The sequence below is a fragment of the Eurypyga helias genome, unplaced genomic scaffold (genome assembly GCF_000690775.1).
Source record: "Eurypyga helias isolate BGI_N326 unplaced genomic scaffold, ASM69077v1 scaffold8970, whole genome shotgun sequence".
In the NCBI taxonomy this organism is placed as follows: Eukaryota; Metazoa; Chordata; class Aves; order Eurypygiformes; family Eurypygidae; genus Eurypyga; species Eurypyga helias.
In genome coordinates, this window is record NW_010223793.1 from 66,525 (window position 1) to 90,291 (window position 23,767).

Sequence of the window (23,767 nt, forward strand, 5' to 3'; positions counted from 1 at the left end):
CTTAGGCAGTACCCTAGTATTCTGAATGGATATTACTGTCATTACAGCTTTCATTTTACAATAATTGAGAGGAATAAGTATACAGAGAGCTTCAAGGTGGGTTTCCCAGTTCACAAACAAGCATATGATTAAAACCTAAATTTGGTTCAGATTCAGAACAGCATAATTCTATAAAAAGGAATTTCAGGCAAATGTTTAAGGTCTATCAGCTGCTTACGTCGTTTGTTAACATGGGGATGTTTTTTGTTTCTTTTCACCATTAAAATTTCATCTCCATCTTATCAATAGCAGGTGCTCCTGCATCACCTCACTGCTAGGAGAACGCAAGGGAAAGACACATGTAGCGAGGTAGGCCGTGACATGCAGCAGGTATGAGGAAGACTGTTTTTCAGAACATTTCCTTCCTTCTTTAAAGCAGAGGATAAATGGGAATTCAGAGCAGGTCAGCATATTCCCCAACATGGCAGGTGTAGCGTAACTACCTCATATCGTTTTCAGCACACAAGGAGTAAAGCAAAAACTCTCAAAATGTTGTGTTTACTGTAGTTTAGAGAGAGACACAATTAAGTAAAAATAAATTAGGCACATACCATTTGACTTTTCACTATCTGCAGGTTTCATCTGAATAGGATGATGCATCTAAAAACAAAAATGAAAGAGAGTAAGGCAGGTTGGATAGTCATAAAAATCAAGAATCATGTCTTTAATGAAGGGCTTAAAGGATACATGATTAATATTAAACATGTTGAAATAATATAAATACAAAACATACTATATTATAGGCTTTTAAGAAAAAAATAAAATGGTAAAGCAGCTTTTTACAACCAGGAAAATAGATCATTGGGCCCACAGGACTCATATAAAACTTTAATTTGCTGTATCTAGTTTCAGAAGACCTCTAAAGTTACAGCCCTCATTAGTTTATGGCATGCTTGGTTTCTGTTTTACCAACTTTTTTTCCTTGAGCTCAACTACTGCCAAAACTGAGATGGAATTTTCAAGTAATTTAAGAGTTAGCAAGCATTTCAAACATGCTCAGAGGAGTTGAGTTTGACAAACGAACTTTGCTTGTAATTAAAAAAACATGTGCTGATTCTTTCAGGACGGAAGAGACTTGTGCTTCATATAAGAGCTTCCTATAACTATTTAGTTTGTGGCGGTTTTTTTGTTTGGTTTTTTTTTTTTTTAATTAACAATACATGAATACATTATGCATTCATTCATAAAGCTTCTATCACAACACAGCACAGTTCTGGCTTCCATAAAAACTCCTAAAACTTGTTCCTTCTCAAACTCTTCCTTCATTCATGTCCCTCTCACAGCAAAAGAAACCAAGCCCTGTGTGCAGCACGCTACGCTGAACATCCCATGGCATCCTACCATGGCACGATCGGTATGGTGTGTCCTCAGTTTTCATCACTAAATGATGCTCCCCCCCCACTGAATTGTTGATCACTCCAACAAAATTCTTATGGACGGCCTTTTCTGTTGTTTCAGGAATAGCAACACCACAACAGCTGAGCTCCTTCTGATCAGAGCATGTGCCATTTCCACGGGGCATTGACTATAGCCAGACCTGTGTCCACTATGGTGGGTTCGGGGAAATTTTGTTACAGCTTCTCAAAAGCCTTCAGAACTGACCTTATGTTGAGTTTCAATGTGGGAGATGTATAAGCTGGCAAAAAACACCACTCCTATTTTTTTTCCATAGGGCTCTGCAGAATTTCTGGATTTGACTGCAGAAACCTTCTGGCACTGGGGCCACTGCCTTTTATCTCCTCACCATTTCATCTGAGCACATGAAAAATCTATGCTCTTTCTGCTTTTGTATCATTTTTCAGTGCAGTAGAGCCAAGTATTGCCTGAAAATGTCAGAGATAATTCCATTTTTGTTTATAAAAGACTATTATGGCAAACTTTGGGAAACAAAACCAGCTGAGCAGGAGAGAACAACCATGCACACATATCAAATGTGCTTTCAAAGCAGCAAAGAAAACCAAATCTGCATTGCTGTTGGTGGAGCCACTTACCCTCGAGGGATGCAGTTGCTAGATTCTTTAGAAAATATAAAATATTGCTGTGAATGTTTCTATAAGATTTATTCAAAGTCCAGAATGCTCCCTGGCCCTGCAAATCAATGCATTCCTCGTACTGCTCGCAAAACTCCCCACCATGCCCTAAGGAAAACGCAAAGCCACAAGGTGGATGTAGTCACCAGGATGCATAAATTTGCTTCAATTTTAACAATTCTGTTCTCTCTGAATCACTTGTTTCCCAAACGGACTTTAATAGCCCAGCACTTGTCTGCCACCACTCTTATTCGATCTAATTGATAGAAAAAAAGTAACTTCGATTGTACTCTATCTTCTTTAACTACAGCTTAACATTTATCTTGGCATCAACAATACTTTGGGCATTGCAGAAGACTTTAAATTCACGGGAGTGTGATGCAGCATGTCCACTCATCAAGTCAAAAGTGAAAGAAGAAAAAAAAGAGTCACTTGCTCCACGAGCCTGTTGCAGGTACTGACGTCTCTGAGGAGCCACGGAGTGGTGAGAAAACAGAGGGAAGAAAATTGAGTATTGTAAATTTGAGAATATGCAGGTTATAGAAGAAAAACCCAACCCAAATCCAGCCCTTTCATAGACAGAGAATCTATCGCTTTTTCCAGCTGCATTTATATGCCCCTACGTGGAAATATTTTGAATAAAGGCAATTCTAACTATGTTAAAAACCTTCCACTTTCCAAACTGCCTGAAGCAAAGAAGCCAACTTTAGACCAAATTCAAGTGAAGAAGTTATTCTTGCAGGCCCATGGACACAACATGAAGACCAGTGTTACATGAGAAGCACAGTTACCATGTCAGAAATTGTCCTCTTCTGTTATATACAATTACCCCAAGTTCATTAAGTCACTAATCTGTTACGTTCACAAAGCAAAAGGCAAGGTTTAAAAAGATGCTTCAACTGGGTTCTGACTTCATTTCAAAGGTTCTTGCTAAAAACCCACAGTCCAAATTTTCTTTGCACCAGCAAGACAAAGTCAGGAGTGATGCTGTTACGCTTAACAAGATGATAGCGGTGCAAAACTAATCGAAGATTCAGATCAGGCCCGGAGAGTTTGAACTGCAGAATACCCATGGTAAAATGGATGCGATCCACAAACATGGCTTCAGCAAAGAGGAAGGTGGAAAAATACGTTACCGACAGTTTCCTAACATGAGAGGGCTCGTGTTGAAGCTTGTTTAACCCTGACCATCACCAATTGATACGTTAACAACCTTTAACACTAGTTTCAATAAAACATGCCATTTATAACCTGAAATGGGTTTTACAGAGTCACTGGTTCGCATCTCATTATTAAACTCATTGCTGACCTCTAGAGACAACTGCCGTGACAATACATATTATAAGCTCTCTACCCATAAAATATTTAAAAGTAGGTGTAAAAAAGAAAAAAAAAGAATGGATCTCAAAGAAGTGTGCAGTGAATAAGAAAATTAAAGGGGCAGAGACAATGGCTAAATAGGCACTATCCTTTCAGTCTACAATGAGCAAAAGAGAAAATAATCTGTGCGCTTTATATCTTGCTTGTACAACTGCAGGCTATAAAATAATAAAATAGCTGTGCTTTCCGAGGCCCTCCAAAAGATTATAGATGATATAAACCTGTTTCAAATTAGATGCCACCCACTAGAATCATGTCATCTACTGAAATGAAGGATTTCATGTCTTATCAGAAAGCTGTTATTGTAGCTATACATCACAAAGCCATACACTTACAGATCTCAAGGTAAGTGATTTCTCAGTATGTCACGTTGTCACAGAAAAACAGGAAACATTTTCTTCTGTGCCTGAAGAAAGCTTTGCTTATAAAAATACAGTATTCATGGATGCACAGTTGCAATTAATACATAGGCAAGAGTGAGAAAAGTAACTGCAGTAAATAATTCATAGACATTAACATCATCCTGTGCTCAGACCCTGTAGTAAAAGAGAGTTCTCAGGCAAGTTCTGAGTGTGGGCAGCTTTCCCCAGCAAGGGATGTGCATGGGGATATCGTACTCCAAACTGGAGTACGAGCTGTAGGGAAGAACAGCTCTTCGGCAATATTTTATAGAGCTCTACTGAATACAGTTGTGCAGACGGTAGGCAGGGCCTACCTCTCCTATAAGCACTCTCTCTCCATAGGACTCCAAACACACCATCACCACTGTTTTACAACTGAGAGCAGGCAGATGCCTGTTGCCCAAGGTTGTGCGGTGCCCTGCGGCAGTGCTGGCAGCAAAGCCGGGGCTCGAACCCCTGCCTGCGCTGTCACGGAGGCCGCGCAAAGCCCGAGGCCAAGCACGGCACCGCTTCTCCTTGGGCACATCCCAAGCAGGGGTGCTGATGCGGTCCGCAGGAACAAAAAAGGAAAAGAAACAGTTGTCAAACATGCAATCCTGAAAATCTCCCTGAAATCAATGGGAATCTGGCCGCTGGCTATGTCAAGGGCTCAGCAGGACTGAGCCATGGCCTAGAATTACAATTGACTAGTTACATCTTTTTTTTACCTCCTTTTCCTGAGTACATCCTACCATATGTAAATATAACTTCATTAGAGAAAAAAATCACTGCAGAGTAACCCAAAAACCTCTCAAAGGCACCCATCCTCCCCAGCTTTAGAGCCTCAAAGTCATCTTTTTGACAATATTAACATCACGTATTTACATTCTTGTCAAGGCCATGTGACATCTGCATGGGAGAAAACAAGACGGCTAAGAGTCTGTTTCTGGCAAAAATATTGCAAGGAAATTAGATTAACCTGGGTGGAATTCTATCTGGGAATTTGGAGTCTGTCGTGGTGATTAAGTCATCATTTCTGTCAGATTACTCTAATCGGCTGTCAAATACGATTCCACAACCCCATCTGTAACTTGGCATCCTCGTTATTCAGTCAATGTTACCTTCTGTATACAAAACAAACACCAAACAAGAAGGTGTGTGCAGCCTAGCATTTAGCAGAGTCATTAGCTGTGATTACTATTGTGCGCTTGCACATTGCATGATGCCATCAGCTTATATGACTTGTATTATTTAGCCAGGGGATGCTTCAAATCAGGTGTAATCTTAAGCCCAGAGCACTAGATGTGAATGGAGAGAATTCTAGACATCTCCAGGCATGGCCAAGCATGGGATTGGCATGCTCCGAGTCACCGCCACAACGCCAGCAATTGCTTAAATCTCGTTTCAGAGTTGTCAGCGTATTTGGTGGAAAGGCTTTTGGGCACCTGCTCTCCATCCATTTTCTGAAGAGAAACGGGCACTCAGATGTTCTACGTAGGCTAAAGACTTCCTGTGAGCATTAGTTTCTGCAAATGAAGCAAGGTTTGTAGGCTGAGGCAGTCGACAGTCGGAATGATCTGCATCAGTTGGTTTAATAGGAGGTGTTTTGTTATATATATGCGTATGCTTGTCTTACAGATGACTTGGGTGATTAAAAAGCAGGAAATGCCTTTCAGTGAAGATGAAGGAGCTGATGGGCTCAATTTGCTGCAGCTGTGTTGAGTCTGTGAAATTCAGGTGCCCCCAGCACCTCTGAAACTCTGGCCATGTAATTAGACTATGAAAAATCATTATTTTATGGTCCATTGCAAAAACACCTTCATACATGGTTACTACATCTATTAGCAGCTTTTTATTCTCCGTTCCTGCCCGTGCAGTTTGCATGTGCCTCACTCCCACCATTCCTCGTGCCTTGTGGGAAGAAAATCACTCATCAAGAAAGGACCCTGAATGCACGTAAACCTGCCCATGCCTTCACCTACCTCGGTATGTCAGTCAAAGCCATCTCCTACAAGTCCTCTGAAGTCAAGCAGAGTATGACTTTACACCACAGGAGTTTAGGGTGTGTGTGTGGAGGATGTTATCCATGACTCCTCACTCCTTACCATTCTTCTTGTTATCCTTCTACAACCCTTTAAAGCCATCAGCAGATTTCTAGAGCTCTTAGCCCTCTTTAGACCTGTCCCCTTGCTCTCTTCCCTGTCATTTGCCATGGTTATAAGTTTCTAGCCATGCTCCAGCTCAGTTTGTCCCTTACCTGTCACCCTTGCACAGCACATCATGGGGAAACAAAACACAAAATTGAGCCAAAACTCCCCCCCAAGCAAAGGGTAAATTTGAAGAACCTGGGTTACTCAGGTAACATCCAAACCAAACAAACTGCAGTACGATTAAATGCTGACAGCTTGCATGTATCTTGTCATTTCCAGCACTTTGGGACTTGCTCCTTGCTAGCATCAATCATTGTTGAAGCCAAGGGGGACTTCCTTCACATTTTGTACATCTCAGAATTGCAAAATGGCAGGGGAGAATGTGGGAGAGAGAAGAAGAGATGTCAGACCTTAATAAAAACCTAGTATTCATCTTGGAAGAAGGATTATAAATCCATACACTTTTTGGAACCAATAGCAAAAGCAGAGGAAGAAAATAAGAAGGAACAGCAGGGACAGGCTAAGGGTGTGGGAGAAGAAAAGCCCCTAAAACGGCATCAGCATGAAGAACGGTGGGAAAGATTTATGTCCTTTGCCTAGTCCGGAAATGAATTTAAAGTTTTCTCCAAGCTCCTTACGCAATTAATGAGTGCAACTTAATTAGACCAATATCCACGGAAAAGAAGAAGCCAAATCTCTACCTGCCAGGTTCCTGAACACCTTCACTGAGTCTGAAAGTCAGGAAGGAATATGAAGAAGACAAACTGATCCACAAGCACCAGAGAATTAAATGACTTTCAGTCTCCTCAGAGATCACTGTTTTTCTGGAGTACTATGTGCAGACACCTCTACACACGCCCCCCAGCCCCTCATTTCAGCTTGCAGCTCCCATGTTTTTCAGTAGAATGCTTTTGGACGAGCTCTTGAACCAATTTCTCACATCATTCCATGCCAGCTGGTTTTGCCTTTTAAACCCTTGTGACTCACAAGTAATACAAGTTTCCCAGAAGTGAGAGAGGTGTATTTTCCTGTCGAAGAGAACTGTTTAGAATGACTTCTCTAGGGTCAAACTAACTTGAATTACACAGTCAATATCTGGCTACAGCGTCAGGGAACTTCTCCAGGAACTGGGGACAGTCTCGGAGGCCAAATAAATACTAGTGAATAAAAGAGGCGAGGGACCACTCTGGCTCTTAAGAGAAGTGGCATGGCACAGCTTGCATTTACACAACTATAATTCTCCTTCGTCTCAAAACAGGATGCCCTTGTCCATACTGGCTAGTGGGAACCGTGTCTCGCCCATGTTATTTCCCCAAATATGCCCCCACACCGGGCAGGAAAGTGCTAAGCGGCACTGAGCCCAATGCTGTGGTCCTGCTTGATTTATAGGCACAGGCAGAGCTTTGGATTCCCAGTATTGGTTTGTCATTTACCTCAGTTTGTTCATGGGTAAAGGAGGACAAATGTGCATCCATCACATAGACTCTCACAAATAAATGCAAAGCAGTAGCTGTAACTCCCTGAGCGATGGCACAGCCATAAGATAGTTTGCTGCCATCCCTTCATAAATTCCAATTCCAGGAATTTAAACCGTGTTAGGTATTCATACAATTTTAGTAGTAGAAGAACGTGGTCTGTTACTTGGCCTCCTAGATACTGTCAGACATATATACATGCTTATTTTGGAGAGGGAGCGAGCGGGAGAGAGGGAGGGAGGGAAGGAGGAAGGGAGAGAAGCAGGAGAAAATGATTATTGCTGGTGGGTGCCAAATATAGTTCATGCAGTAATGCGTAACATCATTATTTTCTATTTAGAGCACAGAAACAAGCATATAGCTTGCTTAAAACAAGTTGTTTCTTTTACTGGAGAACACTAAAAGTGCTGAAATTCAATGATTTTTGGAAGCTTTCCAACTCAGTCATTTGCAATCCACTACACTCTGTGTTTTAAATTCAAGTGAAATTGAACATTTACATGAGTGACTAAAAACAATGCTGCACTTTAAAATAATAATAATAATATTCCAGTGATCCCTTCCACAGCCACCCTGCATCCTGCTGTTCCACCTGTACGTTTACTAATTAGGCTTTAACACACAGTCTGCTTTAAAAGTTGTACCCTCATGCAGAAATTAAAAGTTGTTGGTCTTAGAACTGACAATTTCACTTCCTAATGTACAAATAACTACCGTTGCTTTGTTAGCAGTTCTAATCCATTTAATTAATTCTTTCATTTCTTACCACCCACACAAAAGGCAACAACTCCAGGACACACGCGAACTAAACAGTGGAGATAAGGAAGGGAAGGCATGACCAAAATTTCTCTCTTCAAACTCACATGGAAACCACAGTGATTAACTATCTTTTCTTCAAACAAATGAGCCTTTACAGAACCTATTCAATCCTAAAAATAGACGTTAAGTGGGATTCTATATCTTGTTGGGAATAATGCCTTGGGGATATTTTGTATCATCCATGCTTAAAAAGCAAACCCATTAGACATCTGAGCAAAACGCCAGATATTATTTTAACAGCAAGAGTTATCCATCTCATCTGCAGCAGCAATAACTTCTGTTGACATTTTGCCAATTGAAGTTTGCATGCCAATTTTTTTTTTTCCCCTTTGCATTAAAACCATAAGGCACAGAAAGATAGTCTCTCCGTGACATTAATTGACTGAGTTTTAACACCCATTCAAGGTAACTGCGAGGAGCAGAAATTACTGCCCACGTTTCCGAGCGGACGACGAAGCGCGGTGAGGCGGAGATTTGCCCAGCGTCACGCAGGGAGGCACTGCATGGCCCAGAATGACTATTTTCGGGAAGTAGCCGAGCTGACCGTACCGCAGCAGAGCCTGAGCTGCTCACGCTTTAATTGATTTCTCCTCCTAACACCACTGTGAGGTGCTTACTGCTGCTATCTCCTTCTAGCAGAAAGGAAGAAGAAGGGGGAAAAAAGGCACGGAGGCTATACGTGATTCATCCGGAGTCATTCCACAACCGAAGCCAAGTCCCTCAAGCCAAAATCTTGTGGTTGTATCACCAGGTATAGGTAAGGCATTAATGAGCGAGTGTACTCCACACAAGCATTTCCTTTTACAATATAACTCCCTAGATACCCAAAATTACTCCCTCGATACTTCAGAGGTAATGTAAGAACCTGAAGCAGTGATCCAGGATAGCTGGTGGAACCACATGCCAGCCAAGCTGTCATGGGTTTGGGATCTCAGCTAATAACTCACGCAGCCTTGTGCTGCATTGGGTGGATTTGGCCAGCATGACCCAGGATGCCAGGAGTCAGTTCCCAGCATGACACAAGCTTTACAACGTCTCACTGGACATGACTCAAGTGTTCTGAAGCCGTACTTTCTTCCATCTCCCTCGTCGGGCGTTGGCTTGCAGAAGTCAGCAGGAGGTTGAGACTTAAAAAGGGAGTACTTTTCCTTGAAATCTATGAACACCATCCCTCTCCACCCCCACCTCCCCACATATTTGGAAAACAGAACCAGGGCAAAGCCAAAACACGCTACCTATTATCTCATCTCCTATGAAAAGTCTTCCCACCTCCCACGGGAATGAAACAGCGGTGCCTTAACCATCCCAGAAGGGGAAGGCGCTTGTGCTTGCTAGAGTGGTCTGCAGGGGCATATTTCACATTTTGCCTCCTAGCAAAAGTCAAATCCCTGCTTAGGAAGCACTGGCTCCTGATGGCACCCCAGGGAAGTCTGCCCTTCTCAGTTATGACTTCAGGATCTTTGAGGACTCAAGATCATGTCCCGCAGACTTTAAACTTTCTAAATTAGCAGCACACCATCTTAAAACACCTCTGCTGCTGCAAAACGAAAATCTCCAAGAAGCTCAGATTGCAGGCACCGTTTGAGAGTTCTAAGGTTTGAGCATGGTCCACATGAAACTCCTCCCCTTCCACATAAATCCCTCTGATTCCACATGAACATCTAGGATGACATTCATAAATTTATCAAGAAAACAAAGCAATCCTCTAACCCCTTCTCCTCCTCCCCTAAAAACACAATCTCAAACAAAACCAAAATAAATTCCCTTTTAGGCTACTGGTGACCGTGAAGAAATTTAGTTAAAAGAAAGGTTTTCAAAAACATGCAATGGCTCTCGGAACGCAAAACACAAACTCGGCTGTGACTGAGGGTGCAGCTACCAGGATATTAAATGCTTGTTTGGCAGAAGTTTCATCTGAAGATTTACGCTTTTCTGTGCTTGCATGTACTGTCTCCTCTGTGAACCACGCAGTGTGAAAACACCATGTGATGATGCTCAGCAATATCCTCTACCTTTGCCAAGCTGAAATTCAGGAAATAACCCTTTAAAGGGAATAACCAACAACAGCAACATTTCAGAGAGGCAAGAAAGCATAGGCAGCGGGTCCTCTGTTACTTTCATGACGTTATCACATCCACACTTACCTTCTCCATTTTTGGCTTTCATTCAACAAGAGAGAAACCAGCCTCAACCACTCCCCTCAGTTTCACATCACAGATTTTTCTCTTCATTTACTAAGCGGATCTTCTGCCGGACTTTTCCTGCAGTATGGAAGGTCACCTTGATCCAACAAAACACTTGGTCTCCTCTTCTGACAGCAACTAGAGTCTATTATTTGGTTCAAATCTCCAATTCTAGGTGATGGGATTTTTATTTTTTAATGTAAAGCCTTTTTTAAAGTTCTTGTTGGAAAGCTTTCATATTTGCATTACAATGTACCAGCAAGAACATCTTATAGCTAAAAAGTGTGATTGAGGTAAGTCTAAAATAAGCCCCAAAAGCATCCAAATTATAACTTCTATTGAAATTCTACCTTTTAAATTAGACCAAAAGGTACAATTTATAGAAAGAGTTGGCACCGATGATGTGGGGCTGCTGCTGTTTTCACTTCAAAAAGGTCCAGAGGACTTCTGAGTCCAGAATACATGTCTTGATTCACAATTCCCATCTCTCCAGCAGTCAGCCAGGCAGTCAAATTCCTCCCTATTACCACAGACTAATCCAGATTTCTTCAAAGGTCAGATATGAGTCCCAAACAGCTTGTCAACACGCATGCCTCTTTAAATATTTCAGGGAATAGCCAAAGCATTCAGGTAGAAAAGGGATTTTGAATGAAGATGTCAAAAATCTTACTCTCCTGACTGAGATCAGCTGGGGTAAGTAGCACGGTTTTATTGTTTAACCAGCAGAGCCATAATATTTTACGCCAAATGAGGATATGGCTCATAAATTCTATTTCAGCTCTCCATGAGCTGAAGTTACAGGAATTTTCCACAACTATCCAGTATCAGCATCCAAATAAAAGCTCTCAGTGTTATGCCAATACTCTGCAGTGGCGAAATAATCTGGCTGTGGAGAATGAAAAAAGATAGCTCAATACTTGATCCATCCATGAAAACAGAATTTACTGCAGTATCCAGCCAGAAGCATACACAAACACACACTGTCCATGCGAAAAAATGAACATCTAGTTGTGCATACATACAGTTACGAACAGCAGTAAGAATTACATTAAGTAACCATGTAATTTTTAACCACCCTTTGTATGAACTTGTTTTCTTTAATTTTTTAGCATCTCTCTAGCTAATGTACTTTGCCAGTGCTTTCTTTGGGATAAGGAAAGTATCTTTTATTCATACTAAACATGCAGTATACATTTACAATGCTTATCTTAAGGAATTCTAATGTATTTAAATATTTCCCTCAGTAGGTGCTTGAGAAGCTAAACAAACAAAAAAATAAATGGACAACATTGGCAGAAACATATATTTTTGAAGAATGAGTCAGTTCCAGCTGGCTGTGGTATTTGGACCAAGCTGTGATTAAGCTTTCATTAGTAAAAGGGACAGTATCAGGAACAGTAAGTCCAAAATCAACCTGCCTCCACCCATCTGCAAAGCTCTGAAGTAGCATCTGACCCAAAATATGAACCTTAATGTGTTTTTACAGAGACTGGGCCCCTTGATTATCTTGAAAAAAGCCCCAGCATACTTCATTTAGTGACTATAAATGCCAGCATGTGAAAAGCTGCCTTCGCTTACTTATTCCTTATATTGCTATTCCACTCAATTAGAAGTTTTCTCTGCGTTGTGCCCTGTGAGTAACATCTTTATGCGCAACTCGCCTAAAGGTCAAAGAAATCTCTTTGCAGAGATGGCTTCGGGTGGAACAGCTGGAGGCCACGGAGAGCTATCAGAAAGGTCCTCTGATAAAACCAGCTGAGCTAAAAGCTCTTACATAATTCATCCTACCTGCTCCAAAGGTAGCATTTGGAACTACTGGGAAGTCTTGAACTCCTGGTTTCTTGGCGTAGGCTATTTTTTCTGAGCGGGGCTAAGGCAGCCTGAGGGCTGTTGCAGCTTTGGTGAAGCCACGAAGGGCAGTGAAAGCACAGGGGTAGACAGCACGGGTGCAGAGAAGAAATTTTCGCCAAGTCACACCCTCTGGTTTTGGCCCTCATGGCATCGGGAAGGAAGACAAGTGCCAGACATGAGAGCTGTTAGCTATCAGGCCATTTTTAAACTGGGATAAATCCGTGTCATTCTTTGCAAAATGAACAGTGTCACCAGAGGCAAGGGACACGCCTGCCTGAGAAACCCTCAGAGCCCTCCAGATGCAGGCGTAAGCACAGCATTTAAACTGACTGTAGCTCTTACCAACATCTTCCTTTTTGGTTAATCATATATTTTTGTACAAATAGGAGGATTCCGTATTCACACAAGCATAGCAATTTCTTGTGCTTCTTAGCAATTGCAGAGATGAAAAAATCGAGTAGCTCATCTTGAATGACTTAACGCCAATACAGGATTACTGCCTATCATATATTTTCTAATTCTTTCCTACCCCAAATGCCCCTAAGGATTGGGATTTAACTTTGTTTGCTTTAGAAGATTATTCTAATTGGGGAGATACTGTTTTTTTCCTGATACTTGACCTAAGTTTTATTTCACCTCTTATGACTGTAAATCCTCAGTTCTGTGTACAATCAAAAACCATTCCCATTTCTCACTGACACTTGGGCAGTACTTGGCCCTGGAGGAAACAAATGCATCATCTACATCCATGCTGCTGTGGATGCTTGGCAAGGTACTCCCACAACAGCATTTATCCGCTCTGTATTCCTTGCAATATTTGAAATGAACATACTGTATAATAACACAGCACATTTTCCTCTAAGGTACTGTCATGAATCGGCCACAAAATACTATTAGTCGTTGTCTGGCGGATACTTGCTCAAGTGATGGTCTAGAACACAAACTCCGTGCAATCATTTGAGCCATTCACAGCTGAATGGAAATATAAAGGTATCGCGTACCTCGCATCTCTGCATGAGGCTGTAATCCCATTGAGAGATCCTGGCAGCGGTAAGGAACACCAGAGTGTTTTGTTTATTTTCACAGTGGAATTACAAGCTTCACTTACAGAGGTACCTGACTTTCAGTTCTTAGTTTAAAACTAATCTTATCCTCTGATTAGCGCCTTATTTTCCACAATCTTATTTTCTTCAACCCAGAATCCTATGTTCTCTATCTTGAAATCAATGATAAGGCTCTATTCATACTTTCTTAAAGATCGTTACAGCCTTCCAATTATTCCTTTCCTGGGCTGCCTTTTTTTTTTCTTTCTCTGGTTTCTTTTCCCCCCCTGTGTTTCTCCTTCAGAAGAAAAAATTCTCACTTGCTGCAACTTGTAATGGTTGCAAGTGGTCCTAGCATGAATGACAGAGGCAATGTATTCATTAGATTCCTTGATACATTGCAAATTCCATTTGCAAAGGAGTAAAGTTGCTTACTCTAACCCCTGCTTGCGTATTACCTCCCCCCCTGCAATGGGAGATAGTCCATCTCTGAGTTACAATAGGCCGAGAGCTGGGATTGACTGCAGACTGCTTTAATGCCACTCTTAATGACAACTTGTGAAGATTAGGAAGTTGTCAGAATCAGATATCAGCAAAAGCTCCAGCTTGCTTTGTGAAGTCAGTCTGAATTAATTAATGGGTAGCTTTCCTTTGATATCGCTTTGATATTTGGCTGCAGCTGGATAAAAATCAACCACAAAGGAAGCTACATTTTGTTTACCACTGCTTAAGACTCTGTTTAGTTCAATGCTTTTTTACTTCTGCCGTTTTTGCTTTTTTAACTTCCCTGGCAATAGAGACAGGCTTTTGTTAACAAACGGAGTTACGGTGGCATGTGCTTCACTGGCTGCTGCTCTCCGCTCCTGGAGGTACTCAGGCCACATTCTGGGAGCAAAGCCATTACTGATTTCAGCAAAGCTGCAAGTGAAAATATGGACCATTCCAAAAGTAAGACAAACATTAGCCTGGCCCACTCTGGTACTGCTTTTCTGGCTACAAGGTACTTAACACTGTAATGACATCCGCACTCTGTTTCAGAGGGTGCTGACCACTTGCTCCACACACTGACGGCCTGAAATGCAAGCTCTGCAACTAGGGATCTTCCTTAACTTTTCGGGGTGGGAATTCACAGCCCATCCTAGTGGCCCTGAAGGTTTTTGGATGTCTACCCCAACAGGCAGATGAAGACATCTGTACCCCCCAGAGGTGCGTGCACCCAAATGAACCCCTGAGCATTCCCACCAGCCTCAGTGACCCTGCTGGCAAGAGCAGAAAGGATTGCTCTGCAGGCACAGGGGAAGAGCAAAGTAGTGGCTCTTCCAACTAAGCTGATGGCGATGATAATTTCTTCAGGAGAATGAGCAAAAATCAATTATCTTTCCGGGTCTGCAAAGAGTATTTTTAATTAGGCAGAATATAATTGCTCTAAGTGTGCTATTACAGCAGGAAGTTCAGTCAAGCCATGCAGTTTCAACCTGGTTTTCCAGAAGTATTATGGGGTTTCTAATGACCACAAAGAAGACAGAACTCATGCTTTCTCTCTCATCCCATATTTGTCACTGTGCATCTAAACTCTGTGGTTCATTACCTTGTTGAGGTGGGAGAAAGCTAGCTAGGGATGCCTCAGCTCCCTGTACCACCATGGGAGTACAAGCACTGAACGAGACAATACTGCAACCCTTCAATAAGCCACAGACCACACAGCAGAGGTTTTGGAAAGAAGCAGCAGAGCTCACAGGTTTGGACGCAATGGCACAAGGATGCTGAACAAACAATCTCTCCGTTACAAACATGCCATGAAGTCCAGGCTCTTTAGTCATAACATAACTCAGATCCACGGGCACCGAACATTGCTATTGAGGCAGGTAATGGCATCCAAGGGCATCTCTAATGATGTTACTTCCTGATGCCTGCAACACTGTTTATGATTTGCCTTTCTAATTCCACTGTTGTAGGAGTAGTCAGACAGCTAGGAAGGCTCCCTGAACTGTTTTTTCATTACGAAGACAATTTTAATAGCTTGTGTCATGGTGCTAATGAGGCTGACTGAAGCACCTGTACTTTCTGTTCCGGATAACAGAAAACAGCTAACACCAGCAGCAGGATAAAGAGCTGTTTAAGAGAGTGCCTGGGCTATTATCCTGAGCTAAGCATCCCACCTAAATCTTGGTGAGCTTTGCAATACCCTAGAGTACTCCAGTGATGGCCTCTCAATTTTGTTCAGTATTCCATTCTGAAGCTCACAGCAAAAGGTCCTCCAGTCAGGGATTTTTGGGTACCCAGCTTGGAAGCAATATGCTGTGAACAGACCCACCAGCCTCGCTGACAAAGATGTTCTAAGTCGGACATTAAAATCTGGAGGCAAAGTGATGACCTCAACTGTACAGAGTTATGGAATCAGAGATAAAGCCCAGTGTCACACGCCAGAATAGTTTGGCCTTTTGGTGATGGGCCAATTCTCATGAGGGAATTTTTCTGAGGTTAAGCTGGTTAAGCTATGTGTTACTTAGCTCCCATCCCAATACTACTGTACTGCAGAGCTGCGCAAAAAAATTCCTGAACAACTCCAAAAGAGCTACCTAAAAGAGCTAGTGGGCACCTAACGGAGTTTGCAGCTGGGCTAACATCCTCTTGCTTCTCAGCAGATCTGCTACACCAGGGAAAAGCAACAGACTGATGTGAATATCCCGGATCTGAAACAGCGCACGGATGCCCACACCCTGTGCAGCTCTGCGCCCTCCTGACATACCCCAGGGGCTACACTGGGGCGCCCCCTTAGACCCTTCTGGGTGAGGCAGATCAAGGTTCAGCCTCCTCCTCCCAGTGCTGCCGGCCAATGGATCCTTCTGCCCTTCACTAATCTTGGAGAGTATCTTCCAAACATTTGAAGATTTTCCAAATAATAAAAATACTTATTAAAGGATGGACTCATATCCAGATATCACAATTCTTGAGTCACTGCCCCCAGTACTAGGGAACCAAGTGCTTTTATTTGCTTCCTATCAACCTGAGAATTTCGTATTTTCATATACAATGGAACAGCTTCCGGAGGAGAAATGGTGACCTACAATCCCAAGTAATTCCAGTGGTGAAGGCACTGTTAGGTCAAGTTAACTCAAGTTAAACCCTTACAACAAACAAGCCAGAGATGGTAAGAACTGCATTCTCTATCATGCCAGAAAGTTATCCTAATGATCAGCCTGTACAGGAAGGTGAACCTAGACCCCATTCTTCATTAAGGAAAAAGCACAATATAATTATGAATTAAATGTTTAGTTTAATTTAGAGAAGTTATTTTCATGTCATATTCCCCTGTCCCTATGCCTGCACAAGACCCATCGTTCTGCAATTAAGCTGAACTTCAGCTACTTACAGGGATTTCACTGACAATCACTTTTTACTATTTGATGAATTCAGAGCTGGTGATCACAGAATCACTAAGGTTGGAAAACACCTGTAAGATCACCTAATCCAAGCATGAACCCAACACTACCATACGCACTAGACCATGTACCCAAGCACTGTGCCTACACATTCCTAAGGCGATCCATTCTGTGTTTCACAGTGCTGTAGTTGAACCCCAATCAGCAACGAAGCACCACACTGCTGGTTGCTCACCTTCCCCCCTGCCCCCCAAACCAGTGGGGTGGGGGAGAATATCAGAGGAAAAAAAAGGTAAAAAACTCATGGACTGAAAAAAGAACAGTTTAATAATTGAAATAAAATAATGGTACTACTAATACTACTACTAATACCAATGGTAGATTCAAACCCAATCTTTCTAAGGTACCTGAATTTAGTGCAAATATTGATTTTTCATTTAAGTGGCAAATTCAGTGCAACTTTTTTTCAGGGGCAGAGGTGGAAGTGGTGTATTTGCACAATACAAAAATCACTTATTTTGCGCTGGACAAATATGTTTCATTAAGTGGTTCCATTTGCATAGTATTTAAAGGAAGAAATGGGCCAGATTCACTTTCTCAACATCATTCAATGTCTTATAGTTCAGTTCCTAGGAATAGGCACTCCATGGGAATTCTCAGCTTTCCCATATGGTTATTTTTATCGTTTAAACAGTTCTAGACTTTTCAGATCCTTCATTAAACAGCATTTGGCCATGCTATATGGGTACTGAATTAGTTTAATTTGTCACCATAAATCAATCACTCCAATCCCTTAACTAAGTTAACTGCTCTTTGAATTCCCTTCCTGTTTGTCAAAATCTCTCTAAGTCACTGATATCTCATATTCAGGCTATTATTCAAGTCATACTGGATGATTACCTTTTTATTACAGGTAATTTTTACATAATGCTCATATAGTAGTGACAACTCATAAGGCCTAAAGCAGAGAAGGGAACTGGATATTGAAATGCTACTCCAGAAAGGACCGTGCCAGGATATTAATTAGAAATGAGCAGATGATGTAAAGTGAAAATCAGAAATCTATTTGGGTTTTTTTGCTTCTTGTTGGACAAACAGTGTTTTATCAGAAAGGGAACGTGGATTCACAGTAAGTTGTCATGGATGCCTGCATTTCGAAACAGATTATTCTGAAGGTTAAATAACCTGCTAAACCGATTCAGCACAGTGCTGAGATTTCTCTCCCACGTTACAACCCCTTAAGCCCCGTGCACAGAGGGGTTGTGGTGCTGCCTTGCTGATACATGCGATACCCACACCGTGGCAGGTAGCAAGGCAAAGTGTGTCTTACACTCGTGAAACTTGAGCTGGTCTGTGGAGGCAAGGGAAAGCCCCAAAATGGGCTGGCATTGTGCTGATGATTGCCAGCCTGGTGTAGAGCAGAACATACCCTACTGTGAATGGGCACTAAGAGAGAAGAATTATCTAAGTTCCTCTCTAAAAATCAGTTTTTCACATTCTACACCCCCTAAATGCATCCTGAGTTTTCCTTACACCCAGTGCAGAACACTTAGGGAAAAGTTCCCTCTAAGGCAGCCCTGTTTCCCTATCACGTAAATGGCATTTAATATAACCACTAGTGATTCTTATAATGTAAAAACTGAAAAACCATTCCCTCAACAACATCTGGCAAAAAAGGAAGCCATTAATATTTTACACGACAGTTAGATCCTACAAACTACACCTTGCTGTTAAAATTTTAAAAGCCTTCTCAAAACTGTATTTCTCCATTGTTAAACCCTTAATTAAATTGATTCATACAGCTAATGTCCTAATTTCATGGCAGAACTTCAATACAAAGGGTTTGTGGCTATTTGGAATACGTATAACCCACTTGAAATAAGAACCACGTAAACCATTAGTCTGCGGAATGCACAGGAGTGCTGAGACCTAAATCATCACGGGCTGTTAATTAATACTGTGATAACCTTAGCTATGACAATATATGCAAAAATATAGGCAACAAATAATCATTGCCATGTCAGATGAATCAAACTTCAAATACATAACAAAAACTCCAAAGGTTGTTAGGTGTAGATTTTACAGATTTCCATTGATTCCTGCCTTCAAATAGCTTCTGCATGAGCTTAAAGGTGTATTTATACAGCTATTGGGCCCCAAGAATCTGTTTTGCTAACCAGTGAATTGAGAAGGAGTTCCTGGTTAGCAAAACAGAGCACACTCTGGTTTTAAACTAATGCTTGTTAAAACTAAAACAAACAAAAACCGTCAGTGCCACAGCGGCAGCAAAAGCAGTCCCTGCATTCAGCTCTTCAAGGTTTGCCCTCTACACAGACAGCAAATCAGAGCACTGGGGGACTAAGATTATTACATGTAACTGAAGGTACAGAATAAATTTAAATGGGAGGAATTTATTGGATTACTGTGTTTGGGGAACAGACAATAAACTCCTCTAGCAAAGCCATGAGATTCTTAATGAAGATGAGACTAGTTAAGGCCTCAGTTCTACATCTCATCCCCAAGAAGCACATTTCTAAGATCATTATTACATTCAAATTGAGGTTTTCCCTTTTCTCCCCTCTGCCTTTTAAAACAAAATCCAAACCAAAGTTTCAAGAAAACCTAAATTGAATAGTATGAACCGCATCCCTACGAGCCAGGATATGAGCTATGCACTTGCACGTTACATTTGAAAACAACACATCTGTAAATTCACATTGTTCATTTACAAGACATAAAAGCTACTCATGATGCCAGCACCAAGTAAACAGAAGAGAACTGTCCTTATTTTGATGATATGTATCATCTATATCAACATGCCTGTATTTCTCAACCACTGTCTATCTGCTTCTCTGCCTAGCAGCTATCCTACCATAACAAGTGATATCTAAATACATTTTGGGGGAAAGATAAAAGCTCCATTAGATGACAAGGAATATTATGACTAACAGAGAGATTATACTAATCATGAGTAAAAAGAAGATGTTTGATCCTACTTATGCTGAAAGTTTTTAAAAATTAAAAAAAAATCTTTAAATGAATTTTATCCTCAGGAAAATGATTAAAACCAGAAAAGCGTTGAGATGTCAGCTGGTGACATGTTTTTCTTCTTTATCTTTCTTTTTTGTTGTTGTTGCTGTAAAAAAAAAATCTGAGAGAATACAGCAAAGTGCATCATTAACTTCTTATTAATTTTATAATACAAAGGCAATTCAGTTAAAATAGTGGTGCTGCAACTTTAAATTACAGAACTAGCTTGGTATTTAATGAGAGATTTAGCACAGCGGGGTTTCTGTTAAATTAAGTTGTGCCTTCACATCACAGTGGGAAAACAGGTGTATATTGGTTTAGAATTATGGAAATGTTGACTAATTCCAAGGCTTGTAATCAAACAGCAAGGCACCCTGCAATATTTTCTTCCAAGATTCTGCATTAATCATTTATGTCTGGTCTTATTTTCTTCATGTCCACTAAAAGGGTGCAGCTCAAAGGAGCAGATAAGGCATTCGTGTTTTCATGTCTTGGCTAAGGACAAGGTCCATGCAAAAAGTATAAACAGAGCACTGCAGGCTTTGCTCAAATACCCACCTAAATTAGACTGAATGTGCAGTCTTGGAAGGGGGATACATTTCACACGAAGAAGATGGGGTTTTGGCTGCAGGAGTGCTGATCCAAACCCTGCTTACTGAGCCACATGGAGCAGGTCTGCATCTAAGAAATGGAGAGACTAACCCTGAACTAATCTGGCCGTATCATTTAATGAACATCAAGGTATTCCCCTCCAGGCTTCTGCAGCAGTTCGGGTTACACCTGTGCACAGGTACAACACAGGCGAGTTCCAACCGCTGCAGCATCCCCGCAGGCCCCTGATCTTGCATCTGCCATCATTCCTTACCTTACACTCATAAATCACCTGCCTTTGCCTCGGATTTTCTTCCTGGGCTATTTAAGGATGTCTCTTACCTAACAGTGGTATTACAATAAAAGTGGAAGGCACAGATTCTTTTGTTTCCAGGAGACACCTTATTACTGAACCTCCTACCTACCATATCACGTTTACTGGAAGCAAGCTGACACTTGATGCCCAAATGAACCTGATCCAAATTCATCCCTTGTTGTAACTCTGCCAGATGATTGCTTCCATTTGCTCTGAGACTGTCCCGCACAGTGGCCTACCCACTACCGCTTCCTGCTCGTTCGGTGAAAGCTGCTTTGTGGGCAAGAGCTAACAACACGGAAATTGCTAAAATTCATTTAAGGAGAATCCTGCTAACATCAAGTGCTTTCAGCATGTGTGCCACAACTTTAGAGTGTGCTGAAAATTAAGGTATTTTGGGCATACAGATGCATTGTAACAGTATCACCATATATGCTGAATGTCAGCATCAGCCCCTGCAAAACACTGAATCTGTTACATAATATATGTGGAATTGTGCTGAAAGAGAAGTAACAAATCTGCATTTGAGTCACTTCTCTCTATTAAAGGTGTCCCTTTAAGAAGTAGGTAGAACAACTTATCCTTAAAGTAAAATCTTAACATCTCTGGCAATATAAGGAATATTTTTAAAGCCTGGGCTCCAGAGTCATAGGAATGTAATTTTCACATTTCCTTAAAAGAGAAGTTTGTAAGCTCACAGTCAGGACAGGAAAACACAGCTTGAAAAGATAAGTTTAAATGACAAACAGCTAGAGGTAGCATTAGAAAAAAATACTATATTTTTGAGCTTTATTTAAAAAAACCCAAAAAGTCCAGTAGTCTTCTGCATGCTCTTTATCTGTATAAAAGTGGAGGAGAAAATGATGCCCTGCTCAAGTAAGACACGACGCAGAGCCAAGCCAGCTTTGCTACCTGTACATGGGGAGTCAGGGAAGGGGTCTGCCCCATCGAGTCATCCAGTGGGATAAGTTGTCTCAAAACACAGCAGCCTGCTCATGGAGCTCAGGGAAGAACCGAGGAGCAAACAGAAGGACCCTCACTGCTTCTAAGGGGAGCGATGTACAGATCTCATGGTAGAGCTTCAGGGTAGGGTCCCACACCCTGCCTGGACCCAGGGATGCTGACTAGGCAGGGTGCTGCTCCAGCAGCTCAGGACCACCTCCGCTGGAGTATCCATGCTACCCAGCCAGTCAGCACAGCTGCTTGATCCAAAGAGCATCGGAGAGCAATAATGTGAGTTGGGTTAAGTGTGACATTAGCTGAATTCTGTTAGAGAATATTCATACAAGGGCTCAGCATTTTCTGGCAAAGGGGATGGGAACAAACACCTGGGGTTGCAGACCCAGAGGATGCTGAGATTCAACCTGAGCTCTGAAGGGGTCTCAAAGCGAATCACCCCTCAGAGCCCTCCTTTCTCTCTGAGGATGGCGCATCCATCCTCTACACCCTCAAAAGCTGAGCCTGACACTGGGACACTTGTAAGGTCTCGACATTGTCTCTTGCAAGAGACTTGCTGGAAAACATCACTTGAAGCAGAAGTGCCAAGATTTTTCTTCTGTTTTTCTGTATCTGGTCTACCTCTGCAGACCACCTCCTCCAGCATTTTCATTTGCAAATGACAGAGGACTCCCATTTTACCTCAGTGAATTAACAGAACTCACGTGTAACTATCCGACATACTTCTCCATGTCGGTCATTTCCACATCAGATGGGATGGCTTTCCTAACAGGAGTTGCATAAAGTGAGCTGCCCAGATGGGACTTTTTCAACAAGACAGTGTCCAATTTCACATATGGCACATAGGAACTAAAGGAGATACTGGCCATATAGCTGTCAGTGTTCTATTTATTTCTAGAGTGTTGTATACATTTAGTTATTTTTTGTGTCTGTAACCATACACTCCAGCCATATACTTGAACACTTCCCTACATCACCCCCATCCTTTATATTTCTCCTTTCCAATCGCCAAAGTATTTGGCTGCACCCAGCGGAAGAAATCAAAACATTCAAACAAGATTTCTGAGTTATATCATGCAAATACCAGGGATATACTTCTCTCTAGCCCCATAACTTAAGTCTGAACTACTGTAGGACAACACAAGCTACAGTTTGTACAACACAACCACAACCATTTCAGCCACTGGTGTGAGGTATCCCTGAGAACATGTTCCTGAGGAGAGGTGGTGGCAGGGAACGGGGTGACACTGGGCAAGAAGCTACATGGTACCACGCTCTGCCATACCCTGGTGTGCAGCCACCACACCAACTCAGTCAGGTTGTTCAGAAACCATGTGGATAAAGGCTGCATGTAACAAAGTTGGCTGTATTTTGTCTTTTCCTTTTCTCTCTCTTTTCAGACTAGAAGCCCCAGTGGTGCAGTGTTTTTCTGCCATATGTTTTTTTCCCCCCTCCCTCCCCCTTAAATAAAAAAAATAATTGAATCTACCTTGCACTTCAGAGAATCAGCACTGTTTCCAGCCAAGGGACTTTCTACAGAAGAGCAATTGCCTTTTGAGACGATGCCATTGCTACAGGACTGGCACCGTTAAAGGACAGACCATCAGGTTAGCCACCCTCCCTTTAAAGGCAACCAAACAGTACCTTGAGCAAAAGAGCTATTTTTCTGGTGATAAAATAATTAGGATCAAAAAGTAAATGTACTCACCCCAGGTAAAGTTTTAATATTGTGCAGTGCATTCTGTGCCTCAAGAGCAGCTTTTCTTGTATAAAATGTTACGAAACAACAACCTATAGAGAGAAATGAAAAGCTTTCAGAAATTAGTGAGTATGATTTGTGAGAGTACAATAGGGAGGGAGAAAAAACAGAGGCTGAACAACACATTATTAAAGCTGGAAATGTGAATTATCATGAGGCTGCCTGAATGACATGAATAAAAGAAAGCTTGTATGGTTTAAAATAAAAAGTCACCCCCTGTGCCTTGCATCCATAGCACACCTACATTGTTAGTGAACTGTAATCACTTAGAAATTAAGTTAACCAGAATCCAATTGGCTTTGTACAGTATAAATAAGGTTACATTTTTCTGAAGGCTCCCCATTATACTTTGAATATAAGCAACATGGCAAGCTCAAGCAG

General features: G+C 41.7%; 1 protein-coding gene across 1 annotated transcript in view; it reads right to left on the bottom strand.

Annotated features, from left to right (window-relative positions):
- CELF2 (CUGBP, Elav-like family member 2) overlaps positions 1-23,767 on the bottom strand; it is a gene marked incomplete at its 3' end in the record, with an annotated part of 120,524 nt that overhangs the window by 65,552 nt on the left and 31,205 nt on the right. The window contains exons 2-3 of the mRNA XM_010152842.1: positions 23,336-23,418; positions 591-639 (exon numbers count right to left, since the gene is read on the bottom strand). Coding sequence (XP_010151144.1) covers positions 591-639; positions 23,336-23,418 — 132 coding nt within the window. The remainder of the gene's footprint in view (positions 1-590; positions 640-23,335; positions 23,419-23,767) is intronic.